The sequence below is a fragment of the Sinohyriopsis cumingii genome, chromosome 10 (genome assembly GCF_028554795.1).
Source record: "Sinohyriopsis cumingii isolate HCF-2022 chromosome 10, ASM2855479v2, whole genome shotgun sequence".
Lineage (NCBI taxonomy): Eukaryota > Metazoa > Mollusca > Bivalvia > Unionida > Unionidae > Sinohyriopsis > Sinohyriopsis cumingii.
The window spans coordinates 88,187,482-88,202,934 of NC_142970.1; the positions used below are offsets into that span (position 1 = coordinate 88,187,482).

General features: G+C 32.6%; 1 protein-coding gene across 3 annotated transcripts in view; it reads right to left on the minus strand.

Annotated features, from left to right (window-relative positions):
* Positions 1-3,653: 3,653 nt before the first annotated feature.
* Positions 3,654-15,453, minus strand: part of LOC149790551 (tubulin delta chain-like) — a 40,640-nt gene continuing 28,840 nt past the window's right edge. For all 3 annotated transcript variants that reach the window (XM_089972614.1, XM_089972615.1, XM_089972613.1), the window contains 5 exons: positions 14,386-14,481; positions 11,243-11,315; positions 8,013-8,154; positions 6,099-6,259; positions 3,654-5,258 (listed from right to left, as the gene is read on the minus strand). In XM_089972614.1, the coding sequence (XP_089828740.1) occupies positions 5,184-5,258; positions 6,099-6,259; positions 8,013-8,154; positions 11,243-11,315; positions 14,386-14,481 (547 nt within the window). In that variant the 3' untranslated portion in view covers positions 3,654-5,183. The remainder of the gene's footprint in view (positions 5,259-6,098; positions 6,260-8,012; positions 8,155-11,242; positions 11,316-14,385; positions 14,482-15,453) is intronic.

Genomic DNA, 15,453 nt, shown 5'->3' on the forward strand with positions numbered 1-15,453 from the left:
TAACGGAAACTGGAATTAAGGAGAGCGAGAATTTAGTTAACATATTTGAAGATAAAAAAAAAATGAACAAACGCAGAAAATACTTGATGGTATCATTAGAAATCGACTAAAAAGTGTAGTCTGTTAAACTGATTGATGAGTATACGATATATCACGAAGAAATGCATTAGGTTAATAAATTATATCTCATGTCTCTCTCTCTCTCTCTCTCTGGCATATTCACACCATGCAAGTAAAACAAGAAAGCAATGAGTTAAAGATATTTATTCTGCTCGACAACATTTTACACCTGGGGAATAGTGACCAATGCACTGACGTAAATATACCACTTACCAATTACTGTCTCTGTCCAATTGTATTATTTTTTAAAGGCATTCTGTATTCCTGGAGAAATAGCACTCAAATAATTTGAAGAAATAAATTCCAGCCCAAATGAACTACTGGTCACAACAATAATATAACTGACTATGCTAGATCTTAAAGCACGAATGAATAAGTGTTCCAGTAACAAGATTATATAGTCTTCATCCAGACTTCAGGTCACTATTAACATTTTCTAAAGAAAATAACCTTCTGCAAGGGTCATAATGTTTACAAAATAAAGTCTTAGTTATATGTAGAAGTCTGTTACTAAAATTATGATATAAAATGTGTAGTAAAGAACAGGTAGACCTGGCTAATTCATCAAGAATTTGCAGTGTTCAACACCCAGACTGAGATAAACATGTTTACAAAGAACCAAAATCAATAATTCAGGCCAGGTAGAAAATGAAGTTAATGTTGGATAAGGTCATGGTCCAACATATAATGTCACATTATCAACAACAGAAAAATAAATATAAAACCAACAATGTAAATTAAATATACGTAACAATGGTGACAGAAAATTAGCTAAACTTTAATGCATTCAATACAAAATTGGAAGACAACCTGTGGGACTAATTGTGCTAATGAATCTGTATAGAAAAGTGCTCTAACAAAAAGTAGTGGAGTATAGTGATTTATCAATATGTACATAATTCGGTGAAGCTGCTGTTGTTAACGATGGCCAGTATATATCATGGAGGAAGAATCTGGGAAAACCACGAGAAGAACAACTGATCCACAGGAAGCAACTGATAAGCTTTATCAGATACCCATGCTAGCCGAGCTCAAGACTCAAACACACGCGGACAGAGGTAAGATGTTGGTGTTGTTGTTGTTCTCGGGTTTAACGCCATTTTTCAGCACAAGATAGGCTATACATGGCGGCCAGTATAACTGGTGGAGGAAGAACCCTGGAAAACCCAGGAAAGAACCACCGACCCACGAGAAGCTACTGGCAGGCTTTCCCACGTACCCACGTTAACAGAGCCTTGGACTCGAACCCATGCAGGCAGAGGTGAGATGACAGTGATCCGGAACGGTGAACGCTTTAGACCACTCGCCCACTCGGGGCCCCAAGATGTAGGTGATATGTAAAAGTGATTGCTTTAGATGACTTGGCAATCTGGGACACCTCTTCAGGTAATGACCTTAATATTTACCAAGTTACATAACAATTAATCAAAATCTGCAGGACTTTTTGTGTGAAAATGTCGTGTTATACACTTCACCAAGTGATAAGAAAATAATTCATTAAAAACGTTGTGGCAGCAAATTGTTGTTGTCATGTGCATCTTAAAAGTGATGACGTTTCATTGCAATCCATAAAAAACCCCGTGGCACTGTTTGCATTTATGAATGCCAGATGGAAGGACAGGCAGATGGAAGGATGGACATGAAGAATATAACATAGATTATTCAAATATCATTATACATGTATATTCTTATTAAAGACCATGGGTGGGCAATACATTGGAGTGAATTACCACTTCCTTCAGTCTAAAATGACTCTTTGGATAAAAGTGACTTACTCTAGTCATGTATTCTGTAAATAGCTTTTTACTATATTTGTTACTTTTCAAAATAACATTGAGTAGAGTTTTAGCCAGTATAATTTTTGCTTAAGCCCCAAAATGTATAAAATTTGGACCAATAAAACATGATATAAAGTAAAATTACTACTTAACTGTATTTCAACCCCAAAGCATTGACTTGTTCTAAATGTCCTAACCAATGTTAATTTACCATATTGATGATCACACTGTTTGGTTTAATTTATTGTATATCCTTGAGACATGCACTGAGAGCTGAAATGTAAGTATGGCAATTGTTACGAATACCAAATCCAAATCTTTATCAGAATTAAATGCCTGAATCTACCTGACAAAGTGATTAACTGGTGAAGCTTATAAGTTAATTGATTACCTATCAATGTTAATTGACTACTGATGAAGGATATTTCCTTTTACACCTTGTTTGATTTGGTTAGGCATCCAAGCTTACTCTATTTGGCCAATGATAATTCATATACAACTTATACTTCTTACCCATTACTTGTGAACACTGTTGTGCTAGGGCATGTAATGCGATACTGTGTTAATTTCTCATGAACATGCATCGAATTCCTAATCAATAAATGACAGCATCCAGCCAATTACAGACCAATAATGTGACATTCTGTGTCTCTCAGCAATTAATTCATTACCCATCTTTAATAATATCAAATCAAAATCCAGATGAAAATCTGGTACATCTCATTGTGTGCCAAAAGCAAAATTATTAAGTATTTTTGACAAATAATATTCCTTGTCAGGTAAGATTTGTTGTAGAGTTTAATGACACATCAGCACAATATTGGCTATACGGTGCTGAATAAAAGTACAACTTAAAAAATGGCCAATTTCCCAGTGACTCTTATCTATTAAATTTCTGATAAACATGTGACATATTCTTTGGCATCAGTAGCATCCTTTTAATTTCTTGTAGGCAATTTCTCAGTGACACCATCCTTTAAGTTTAAGGGAGCAATTCTCTCAGTGGCACCATCCTTTTAATTTATCAGTCATCTCTCAGTGGCACCATCCTTTTAACTCAAGGAAGACAATATCTAATTGGCATGATCTTTTTTAATTTCAAGGAAATAATCTCTGTGGCACCATTTTTAAATATTTATGGAAGGCACTCTCACAGTGCGTTATAAACATTCGTCTCTGTAATACTTATTTTCTACAGCTCTTATAATGCTACAGGACTTGCTAATTTTGAAACCAAATTTTAATGAAGCTTTAATTCTCATAAATGGTCTTTTCAAGCAATAAAATCTGAACATTAATATAACATGTACAATTTTGTATCATAGACTTTAAGATAATTTACGTGTCCAAAAGTAAATTAGCTAAAATTGTATCCTGTCAATCATTTTCTTTTTTATTCACAACACTCTTTGGAAAAAACTTTCCAATATTCTACACATTTAATTTTCAGGTGTCCAATTTTCATTGAGACTCGGTCCACATTCTGACCACACCCTGGAGAAATCGGGAACTTTTTATATGGAGTATCACATTGAGGAATTGAGGAAAACATCAATTTTGCAAGATTTACACAATATTCTGTGATACTGATCATATATCATGGCTGAGCATATTTGTTTTCATTCATTTGTCCAGGGAAACTGGTTTAAGAAAATTCACTTGTCCACTTACCTTTTCAGTTGTCCCAAAATTTAAATTATTTGTCAAGATTTGATGCGGCGTATGCGCTGGAATCCATAGAAAGAACAAAGGAAATAATGTGTAACATATTTATTTTGTAAAAGAATATAAAAATAACATGGTTTAATATTGTACATTTTGTTATGTCTGAGATTTTCAGTTTTCCATTGGCCAGCTATCTTACATCCACTATTTCTTGCTCTGTACGGTGGCATCAGTATGTGCATCATCAAGAACAAAAAAGAAATTTACTGAATTCAGACTTTCTCTAGATTGTAGTGATTCAAAGAACAAAGTATTTGTTCTTATTATCTGCATCAAGTTCAACACCATTCTTCTTCTGGAGTGCACACTGTACTGCCATTTCAGCAAATGGTTTTCCATAATGGATTATGCTCGAGTCTGTGTTAAAGAGAGCTCTCATTTATTTTTCATTTCATTCTCATTTAGTTTTGAAAAGGCCTCTGCCAGAAGAATGTCAGCATCACTGACTTCTTGGATTTCTTATGAAGTCCATAAATGTCATGAGACTTGATTGGTTCAATTCTGAATTTGACAGTTCCACTGACAAATACACTGGCTCAAATTCCAACCAGTGCCAGTTTGAGATATTGTTTGCAGTAGAATAACATTATACATTTTGAGTCAATAAATTCAAGCCAGGGATAACAATCTGTAAATGACCAGTCTTCTCGAAGCATCATATTTAACATTTCTTTTTGCTAAATAGTCTGTCTTTTATCTTTTGGGAGATTTAGTTACTTCACACTCAGGTGCCTTCTTATGAATTATCCCTCCACTTAAACATTAATAACATACATTTTGTCTTTTAAATTTGAAAAAACAGTCTTAACAAATTATCCTTCTTCTTGTAAGATATAAGTATGATTTTGCAATGTTTAAAAATATAAACATGTTTTTACAATTATACTAAAATTATTTCTATTCATGTCAAAGTTAAGAATGGCTGAAACAGAGCACTGCTGCTTAAGTAGCCCAATTATTTCTCTTCAAACCCAAAATCGGATGCGTATAATCAATAAAAAAATTAAAGAATCATCACTGCCATGCAGTCAGTTCATATAGGACACAACATAAATGTAGGTAAAGTGCCTTTCATTAATGTCATTGGATTGACTTGCTGGATTAAAAGAAAGAGTGATCTAGTTGTAGTAAAACCAGGCTCATTAATCATATTGGCCTAGTTTCTCTTTTTATGTGTTTTATTTGGCCACTTAGCATAATATGCAGTCAAGTAGTAACATAATGAAAATACATGCATCAGTCATTGATGACCACTGGTAAATACGATACAGAATGTAAATTAATACTTAGTGAGAGGTTGTATCAAGCATTCTGTATGCTGGAGTTCATCAACAGCCTATATAGATAGATAAAATGATGATGGCAGGAAAGTAAGCACTGGACAGACCTTTTAACAAGCATTTGTCTCAGACTAGTGACTTTGAAAATTTAACTTTCCCGACATCAAAACTGAATAGTATGGGATGTTGGGCTATGGTATTTACTCAGCCCTGCATGTGTACACGTTTCTAATTTAAGGACTCTTGTCCCTTACTGACCAAGTCTTAATATCACTGATGATCAAACTGGTTTTGTGGCTTCATTATAGCTATGGATTACACCTTCCACATCATTGAATGCCTCATCAAAATCATCCTGAAAAAAATTATAATTTTGTCTCAGTTTGATACTTTTCAAATATAATCAGTTTTGTTAACAAACTGATAAAAACAGTTTCAACAAGTATTCCTTTGTAGACTGTTAGATGTAAGCACAATTTTGCAATGTTTAAAAATATAAACATTGTTTTACAATTATACTGAAATTATTTCTATTCATGTCAAAGTTAAGAATGTTTGAAACAGAGCACTTCATTCTTATCTCATCCAAGAAAAGCTTCCTTTCTCGCACTCTCAAATGCTAAAAGTATGACGCAAATAGTGATGAATCTTGATCAATCTTTAGATTAAATCTTTCGACTAACTTTTGGTTAAATTCAAACCTGGATGTTACATTCATGGATAAGAATGTGAAAAACAAATTTGGACAGAGACCCCATTAATTCTAAAGAAGAGGACCATCAGCGGCACATTATACTCTTGGCTTGTGTTTAACAGACCCCTATGAAAGTAGCTCACAAACTAACACACAAAACTGAGCATGAAGAAACCATTATTTTCTAATTAGACTTAACATTCTATATATATATATATATATATATATATGTATATATAATAATAATAATAATAATAATAACATGAAATTGTGCTTAGAAAAAGTTACTTTTTAAAGAACTGTTTGCATTAGACAATGTGAGAAAATCTATCTTTCTTCTTCCCCCAATTATCAATCCATATGCCTGGCTTTCTGACTGTCATTCTTCCCTCTCTCCTCCTCCATCTATTTATCCACACACATAACCATATACATGGATATATCCATTCATCCATTAATCCATATATACACATAATCTTTCTTTATGTGCCTAATCATTACCTTGGTAGCTCCATACTTCCAATACCAATGCAGGTAAGCACCTGCATCATACATGACCTTTGACCTCTGGAGTACCACATCCAGATATTCCACTACTGATGTTGAGTTAGTTGCTATGGTAACTGAGGCTGAGTTTTTTGGGCCCACTGTGTTATTACTTGCTGAAATAGAATTTGAAATACTGTTATAGTACAATGGCCTTTGTTAATCTGTTATCTCTGTTTTAGTTTCTCAGAAAAGGAAAGTCCACATAATTTGGATCACCTCTAATCCTATCCCAATGCAATTTCAAAGGACCAATCACTGCTTTTGTTTTCAAAACTGTGCCAATAACCAAGGCTCAATATTTGGCTAATAGTATTCTCTAGCAGAGTTTAATTTTTTTGGTTTACATTAATAACAAAAAATTCTTTACAAATTTTGGTTTCCTTTCCTTCTTTTTTAAAACCACTGTTCATTGGAATTTAACATTCGTGCATAACAATATTTACAAAGAATTCAAGTCAAGATCAAGATAAGGTGTGAGTATTCAAGAAGTAACAAGATACCAATTTTATATAAGAAACTCATTTAGATTAAATGAAACAGTTTAAAAATGTACCTTGGGATTACATGCTAACTTACATTTTCACATTTGATTTTCAATTCTGACATATTTTTTTAAATTTTAAAATTACCATTTTAGTAATAAACAATAAAAGAAACCTCAATTAAAATACTGCTGCTAAAATTTATAATAAAACAAAAACAAACCACAGTAGTATAATACTCAAGCATTTATTTAGTTTTTCATCTGTATTTATTATTCTTCTTCTTTTTATTATTTAATATGTGCTATGATGGTTTTACAAATACAGCCTCCTTAAACTATAAGAGAGAAAACATCATAAGAAAACATTTTCAAATGATTTGTAAAAAAAATAATAATTCATTTTACAACAAAATTCACACAGTAGTATAATATTAAAGCATTTACTCAGCTTTATATCAATGTATTTATTTAATTATTATTATTTTATTATTAACATTATTATGTAATTATTATTATTTAATTTTCATTATTATTATTATTTAAATATTATTTAAATATTATCATTATTATTTAATTATTATTATTATTATAAATGCTATGATGTTTCTACAGATACAGTCTCCATAAACTGTGGTTAAAAAGGAAATAGTTTTAATCTATTTGGAAAAATATGCAAGTCTCAAGATAAAAATCTCTTGATGAATGATCTTAAAATGTAACTTAGTACCTTTGGAAAACCCAACAGAATACATATTGACAGAATAGTTTTATTTTCTTAACTCCTGTAATTTGATGAAATGATTGGTAATTTGAATGTGGGTTAGCAAATCTTAGCTTGATTGATTAAGGACAACAATGCAATGCTCATCATCATCTGAACATCAGTCAGGATTTTGCCCTGAAGGAACCATTTAGGTTGTTTTTAAGGCCTTGATGTCTTCAAATGATAAATTTTTTTTTATACATTTGTCAACTGGGTTTATGCATATTTTATCCGTTAATGATGCCATGCTCTTTGATATCCCCAACAGACAAAGAGAACCACTTGAAATATTTATGGATGAAAGGATATATATATATATATATATCTCTCTCTCTCTCTCTCTCTCTCTCTCTCTCTCTCTATATATATATATATATATATATATATATATATATATATATATATATATATATATATATATATAGATATATAGATATAAAACCATGATTTGTGTTAGCACTGCCTGTCTATATGTCAACCGTACATAGTATTTAATTATGCTGTGTCATTTCTACCTGTCTATATGTCAACCGTACATAGTATTTAATTATGCTGTGTCATTTCTACCTGTCTATATGTCAACTGTACATAATATTTAACTATGTTGTGTTAGCACTACCTGTCCAGATGTCAACTGGGTATGGATTCCAGGGAACTGAATTATAAGCAGTCTTGACTTTTTCCTCCAAAACTTTGGCACTGTGCTGAAAATTTGCTGTACTATCTCCTCTTGCCACAATAAGATTAGCCAAGCTGAAGAACTATAAATGCTAAGGAATTTAATTACGTACATGTTAACTGACTGATGTATTTTTCTTTTCACCACTGAATGATCTCTTTTTGTAGATTACCTCCATCTAACAATGACATAAATAATTTAGGTTTCTCTCAACTTTTGTCGGTATTGTAAGTTATATCTTCCTTTAATGAAGAGAGTGATAAAATCAAAATGCTGGAAACTTTTGTAGCTACACTGTTTACCCCTATTTCTTTGTCAACATATGTAAGTAAACTCTGTATATTATTGTGGTACACTGTAATGCCGATTATCCAGGAAAACTGTGTGTACTCTTTTGGTACACTGTGATGCTGATTATCCAGGAAAACTTTGTTTAATCTTGTAGTACACTGTAATGCTGATTATCTAGGTAAACACTGTAAACACTGTGCTCTTGATATAGTGTAATGCTAATTATCCACATAAACTTTGTGTACTCTGTGGTACACTGTAATGCTGATTATCCATGTAAACTCTGTGTAATCTTGAGATAATGTGTAATGCCGATTATCCAAGTAAACTTTGTGTACTCGTGTGCTATGCTGTAATGCTGATTATCCCCAGGTAAAGTCTGTATACTCTTGTGGTAATGTGTAATAAAGATTATCCAGGTACAGTTTTCTATACTCCTGAGGTACGGTGTAATGCTGAATATGCAGGTAAACACTGTGTACTCTTTTGGTACAGTGTAATGCTGAATATCCAGCTAAACTTTGTGTAAACATTAGGTATAGGGTTATGCAAGTAAACTTTGTGTACACTTGAGTTACAGGGTAATGCTGAATATCCATATAAACTTTGTATACTCATGTGTTACATTGTTATGCTGATTATTCAAATGCCAATTATTCATACTTTTTTACTCCCATCATGTCCCTCCTCTCCAATTTACATCCCTAACTGAGAATCCATGGTATATTAGTAGAATATTGGATTTGTGCTTGAAGCTTTACTGGCTTGATACCCAAACAGACTGGCTGCCTCAATGTGTCTTTGGAAAGGCACTTAGTTCCAATTTCCTCTGAGTTCATTTCACAGAGCATCATGAATCATATATGCATCAGTTTCTCTTTGAATTTTCATGTGAGCATCTCGAAATGTAGCTAGGATAACCAAATTCATTTCATGCACAAATGATTTAAACATAATTCATGTTGACATACAGTGCAACACCATTCATTCAATAGATGCTGAGAAAGGCTGCTCTGTGTACATGTAATCCACCATGTTCATCCTGAGTTCTGGAGGAGACAATATTTGATACTGCAAAGAAATCAAAGGGAGGCAACAACATTATGTCTGAATATAGCTGAATAGGAAAGCTGTTCACATCTTAGGTGGCAGGGTCCAGTTTCGTAAATTGGCCCCTGGCAAATTTCTTAACTTAAGGCTATGGTGTGACTTTTTCAGCTATTATTGTTTAGTATTTATAGATATGGATATATTTGTGAACTAGGTGTTTTGGGCTTGTGTTGTTCTTGAAACTGATGTCAGGCATGTACACCTTCCATAGTTGCTCTGCAGTATGTTGATAGTGAAATACCAATAGTTGGCTTGGAAGAAGAGCTAGCCTCCCATAGCAGTAGACACGTGGGTTCAAGGCAACTTGAGTATCTCAAAAACGGCTAGGATGACAACTATTCTGAATTGTATCAAACTATTTAGTAGACAATGTTTTTCAAAATTTTCATCCAGGGAAAGGGCTTGCGTTTGCACTGTGAGCACCACATGCTGTCAAAAATGGCATTTGGATGTGAAAAATGCATGTATAAAATAGGGGTTGGGGTGCATAAACCTCTTCTGCTGTGAACTGCCACTGACTTCTCTGGTCAAGTGAATACTATTCTTATGCTTTGTTTTAATATAGGTATCTAAAAATATGGACCTTTTTGACCTCACTTGTGTATTTGATTTTTTATGATTTTTTATACTAGGTCGCTGATTGCAGCATTAAATTTGTACATAAAAACTGGACCTGCCCCCTTAATAACAAATTGACTCTTCCACTGGTCATGTTCCATTGAAACAAAAGCAAAACAAGAAAATAATGATAAACTAAAATGGTATGAAATGCATATGAATGGATCTAACATTGTATTCTTTTCAGCCTGCCAATCAATTTCCATGAATGGATCTAACACTGTATTCTTTTCAGGCTGCCAATCAATTTCCATGAATGGATCTAACACTGTATTCTTTTCAGCCTGCCAATCAATTTCCATGAATGGATCTAACACTGTATTCTTTTCAGCTTGCCAATCAATTTCCATGAATGGATCTAACACTGTATTCTTTACAGGCTGCCAATAAATTTCCATGAATGGATCTAACACTGTATTCTTTTCAGGCTGCCAATCAATTTCCATGAATGGATCTAACACTGTATTCTTTTCAGGCTGCCAATCAATTTCCATGAATGGATCTAACATTGTATTCTTTTCAGGCTGCCAATCAATTTCCATGAATGGATCTAACACTGTATTCTTTTCAGCCTGCCAATCAATTTCCATGAATGGATCTAACACTGTATTCTTTTCAGCCTGCCAATAAATTTCCATGAATTGATCTAACATTTTATTCTTTCAGGCTGCCAATAAATTTCCATGAATGAATCAAACATTGCATTCTTTTCAGGCTGCCAATAAATTTCTGTGAATGGATATAACATTCTATTCTTTTCAGGCTGCCAATAAACTTCCATCAATGGATATCAAATTGCATTCTTTTCAGGATGCAAATAAATTTCCATGGCTGAAAGCCTTATCACATGACAATCCATGGTTTATATTCTTCACAATGAGAATTTTTCACTCCTCAAGTCATAACATTGTTCTTGTCATGACATGCCAGTGATATAATGACATTATCAACATGTCAACTTTGAGTTATGTCCCTTGAAGTGAAAGGAAAAAGTTGCTATATTATTAAACATACACAACTAATTTTAGCAAAGGAAGAAAGAACAACATCCATATGTTCTGTCAGGGTTTGAAAAATGCATGACATTTTTTTTCTATTGAATTTTGTTATAAATTGAAAGATTTTAAACATCTGACCCAACTCAAGGATACAGGTTTATTCTTTGCATCATACTTCTTTAAGGTAATCAGCATTTGACTCATCAAGCCTTCCCAGCTCACTTTGCTGAAACAAGAGATTTATTTTATCACGTGAAATGTAAAAAAATTCAATTTTTAAAATCACCATCATGATCACCATCATCAACAGTAATAATGAAAGACAAAAGAAAAAGATGATGATAATGATGATGGTTAGCTGTAACTGTAAATATTCAAGTTCTAAAATTCATCAAGGTCTAGATTTCTTAATGTATATAAAAGCAAGTTCTCTCTAAATGCAGGGTAACACAAACTCATAGTTATTTGTTCTAGAGAAATATGTTCTACAAAATTTTTTAGTTTTCAAACCATTATGATTTATTTGGGTGATTACAATGATAACTCTCTACAGAGGACAGTCAAAGTGTGAGAAAAATTAATCTCTTTCAAGCTCTTTGAAGACACATTTCTCATAAGATCAATTAATGAGAACAATTAAGTTATGTGCTAATAATTATCAAAATTTGATCTGCAAACTTCAAACACATGATCCATCCATACTATTAATAAAAGGACGACTTTGAATACAATTTCAAAATCACTAAAACTGCTTTTGGACAATGAAAGTTTTTGGATACCCTTAATTTTGCCTCTAATTTTTTAAAGCATCCCAATTTATGGGTAGTCATGGTTGGCATTATCCGTATGTACCCTTATTTTATGATGCACTAAATAAATTCAGCAACAGATTGCATTAAGAAACAGAATGATAATTATATTCAATATAGCAACTTGTAATTTTTGATAATAAAGTCCATGACAATGTACATGGCCTATGAAATAATGTCAACAGCTACCATTTCAAGTTTATCAGCCATAGATTCAAAGGTATAACTTGTGGCAGAAATGTCAGAAAATTGTAATTTCTTAAATTTTGTATTAAATATATTGACATGATTTGGAGGTTCTCATCAGTCTATAAGTCCTATATTTGTTTAGGCTGAAGTACAAAATTTTGCTTTGAAATTGTTTCCTTGGAGATAAAGCACAACATTCGATCAAAGGAAAGGATAAGTTGATAAAATGGGTATTATAGACTTTAGTTCTGAACACAATTCGTCTTAATACTAAAAAACAGTTGAATCCATTGTATATAAGCCAAGTCATGACTTGCTCTCTTTGAAACTGCCATATCTAAACTGCAAAATGCCTTCAGCTTTTACGTTTGCCTCATATTTATACTTCTTTAAATATTATTTGAATCAGTCAATAAATTGCTTCTCTTTTCAAGTAAATGATGTTTGTATCATATATTTGCAAATGAAATCTATTTCTTCCTTTGCATTTGATCGAGAGAGAGAGAGAGAGAGAGAGAGAGAGAAAGAGAGATTGAGGGAGAGAGAGAAATAAATAAAGCTTGAGATCACGATGATGAAATATGATTAATATTCACCTTAATGAATAACAACCAACCATGACATAACATTTAACTTCATTAACGGTCCATTAAAGGATAAGTAATTACTGGTTAATTGTTCAGTCTGTATGAAAATGATACAGTGATACAAACTACAGCAGGCAACAGCAAAAAATATAAATAGTCAAATTTTAATAAAGGAACCAATTCTTCTCTGACATTTTGCATGAAGGCTTTAATAGTCTTTGAAAGTCTCTTTTCATTCTGTTCAATTAAGTTAAAACAGTTTAACATGATACACAGTGGTATGATTACCTTATATATTGGGGTACGATAAAATGATTGATTTTTTTTTACCATCCCAGAACTTATGGTGATTATGCATGATATTTTAGCTAAATCTTCACTTGTATTTAACAACTGTTGTCTTTTTTGGAAATACATATTTTCTTCTTTGAAAACATTATCATTTACATAATAGATTAAACAGAAATTGATACACAGATTTTTTTGTATTTCCTTGCACCTACACTGCAAACACAGTCATTAACTGGCCAACTCTGCAACAAAAATAGTAGGCTAACTTGACAACAAAAAATAGGAGACCAACTCCAACAAAAAATATCAGCCAATAATTCTCCATCCTCACCCTAAAATTTCAGATAGTTCTGCTATCAATTATTTTCTTTGTCCCTAAAATTTTGGATATGATAAAAGATAATTATCTTTCGGCATCTGAAAACATGGCAAGCATGGTTAAATCTATTTTAAAAATGATTTTTAATTGAGAGAACAATTTATTTTTAAAATAGAAAATTTAATATTTTTAAAATCAGCATATGAAATTCCGCTCACCAAGGTCAATAAATTCATTCCCATAACTTGAAATACTATTTTTCCTCTGTATAAAGAAAACCAGTTAATTGAGGACAAAACTATGTAGTTTACTGAGAGGAACTTATAGAAAATTTCCATTGTAACTGGAGAAGTTCAAAGTATGCTTATGGATCAATCACCAATTGTGAAATGTTAGTTTATTTGATTTTTTGAAAACTAAAAGTTGTATATAGCTTAGGATCTGAGCAATCCAAAATCAATAACAAAATGTACATCTAGGCTGTTATGGATTTGTTGTGCTGCTCTGAGTTTAAAATGTATCCCTAAGTATGGGTCACTATGCAAATAAAAGCAGGAGAAAAAGTGTCCTGTCACAATTTGTTCAAAAAATAAGAAGTGAATGAATATTTAACAATTCATTAAATTTGCAATGGTTGAACATAATAGACTAGTCTTATTAAATACACAAAATAAAGTTCATGTTTTTTATTTAATATCTTAAGTATGACACAACTATCAAAGTTTAATTTTCCAGAACAGTAAGCTTGCAAGGCTAATTTAGGGTAGATCATAAATTTCTATTGATTCTGCAAGGCTTGATATAAATGTTTGTTAACTTGATCAGATTTTCTTCACATGATTGTTACAGCAACTATTAAACTTGAATGAGCTTTTACGATTTCATTATTTAGTAAGGACCAGAAGTTGCAAGCAAATCATTTTACATCCATTCTCTCCCAGAGTTCATAACACTATGATCCTTACGGGTGATAAGTAACGTTATACCCATGATGTCATAATCTAATAATGATTATGTCATTTCATGATGTGTAGTGAGCGTTCATTTTACAAAAGCAAACATCCTAAGTTAAAACAGGTGCAGGTGTAACTCTTTCCATACCTCCTGGAAAAATGCTTAAGCTGTACAAACTTCATGCTTGGCATTGGACACACAGATCTGATCATTTCCCATGGCTCCTGACCAATGCTATGCCCACTATAAACAAAGGAAGCATTTTTAAATAAATTTCTCTATTAGAAGTAATAATAATGATGATGATGATGATGGTGATGGTTATTATTACTGCAAGACTAATTTATGTATTTTCTATCTTAATGTAAGCTTGAATATCAAATTATCCTTATGACACAAACTTTCCGAGTTATGTATTTATTTACTTTTGCATTATCCTTCTCATGACTGAATTATGGTTGAAATGTTGTTCAGTGTTTGATATTTTCCTGTCCATTAATTTTGGCTAAATATTCATCTCATTTTGTTCTACTGAAAATGTTCTAAGTTAATGACTTCTTAAATATTTTCTTTCTATTAATTAGAACAGTTGCATAACTTAAGGTTCTAAGCCCAATGCAGGCAAGTTACCAGTATGTCAGAAAAAGAAATATTAGATGATTTTACTAAAAGCCCTCTCTCTCTCTCTCTCTCTTGCAACATGTCAATATTCTACATCAGCTCTCATACTATAGATGTGAGTAATCAAAATGAAATAATGTGGAAGTGTTACAGTTTTACCTTTAGTGCACCACTGTTATTGCCCCTACAGTGACATTTGTTGGGTACAGGCAAATGTCCCAATAGCCAGAACATCACTTGTATTGCCCCTGCAGTAATTTTTGTTGGGTACAGGCAGACATCTCATTAGCCAGAACGTCATTTGTATTGCCCCTGCATTGACATTCACTGAGGACAAGCAAATGTCACATTAGCCAAAACATCATTTTTATTGCCCTTGCAGTGATATTTGTTGGGTACAGGCAGATATCTCATTAGCCAGAACATCATTTTTATTGCCCCTGCAGTGATATCTGTTGGGTACAGGCAAATGTCCCAATAGCCAAGACATCAATTTATGGCCCCTGCAGTGATATTTGTTGGGCACAGGCAGATATCTCATTAGCCAGAACATCATTATTATTGCCCCTGCAGTGATATTTGTTGGGTACAGGC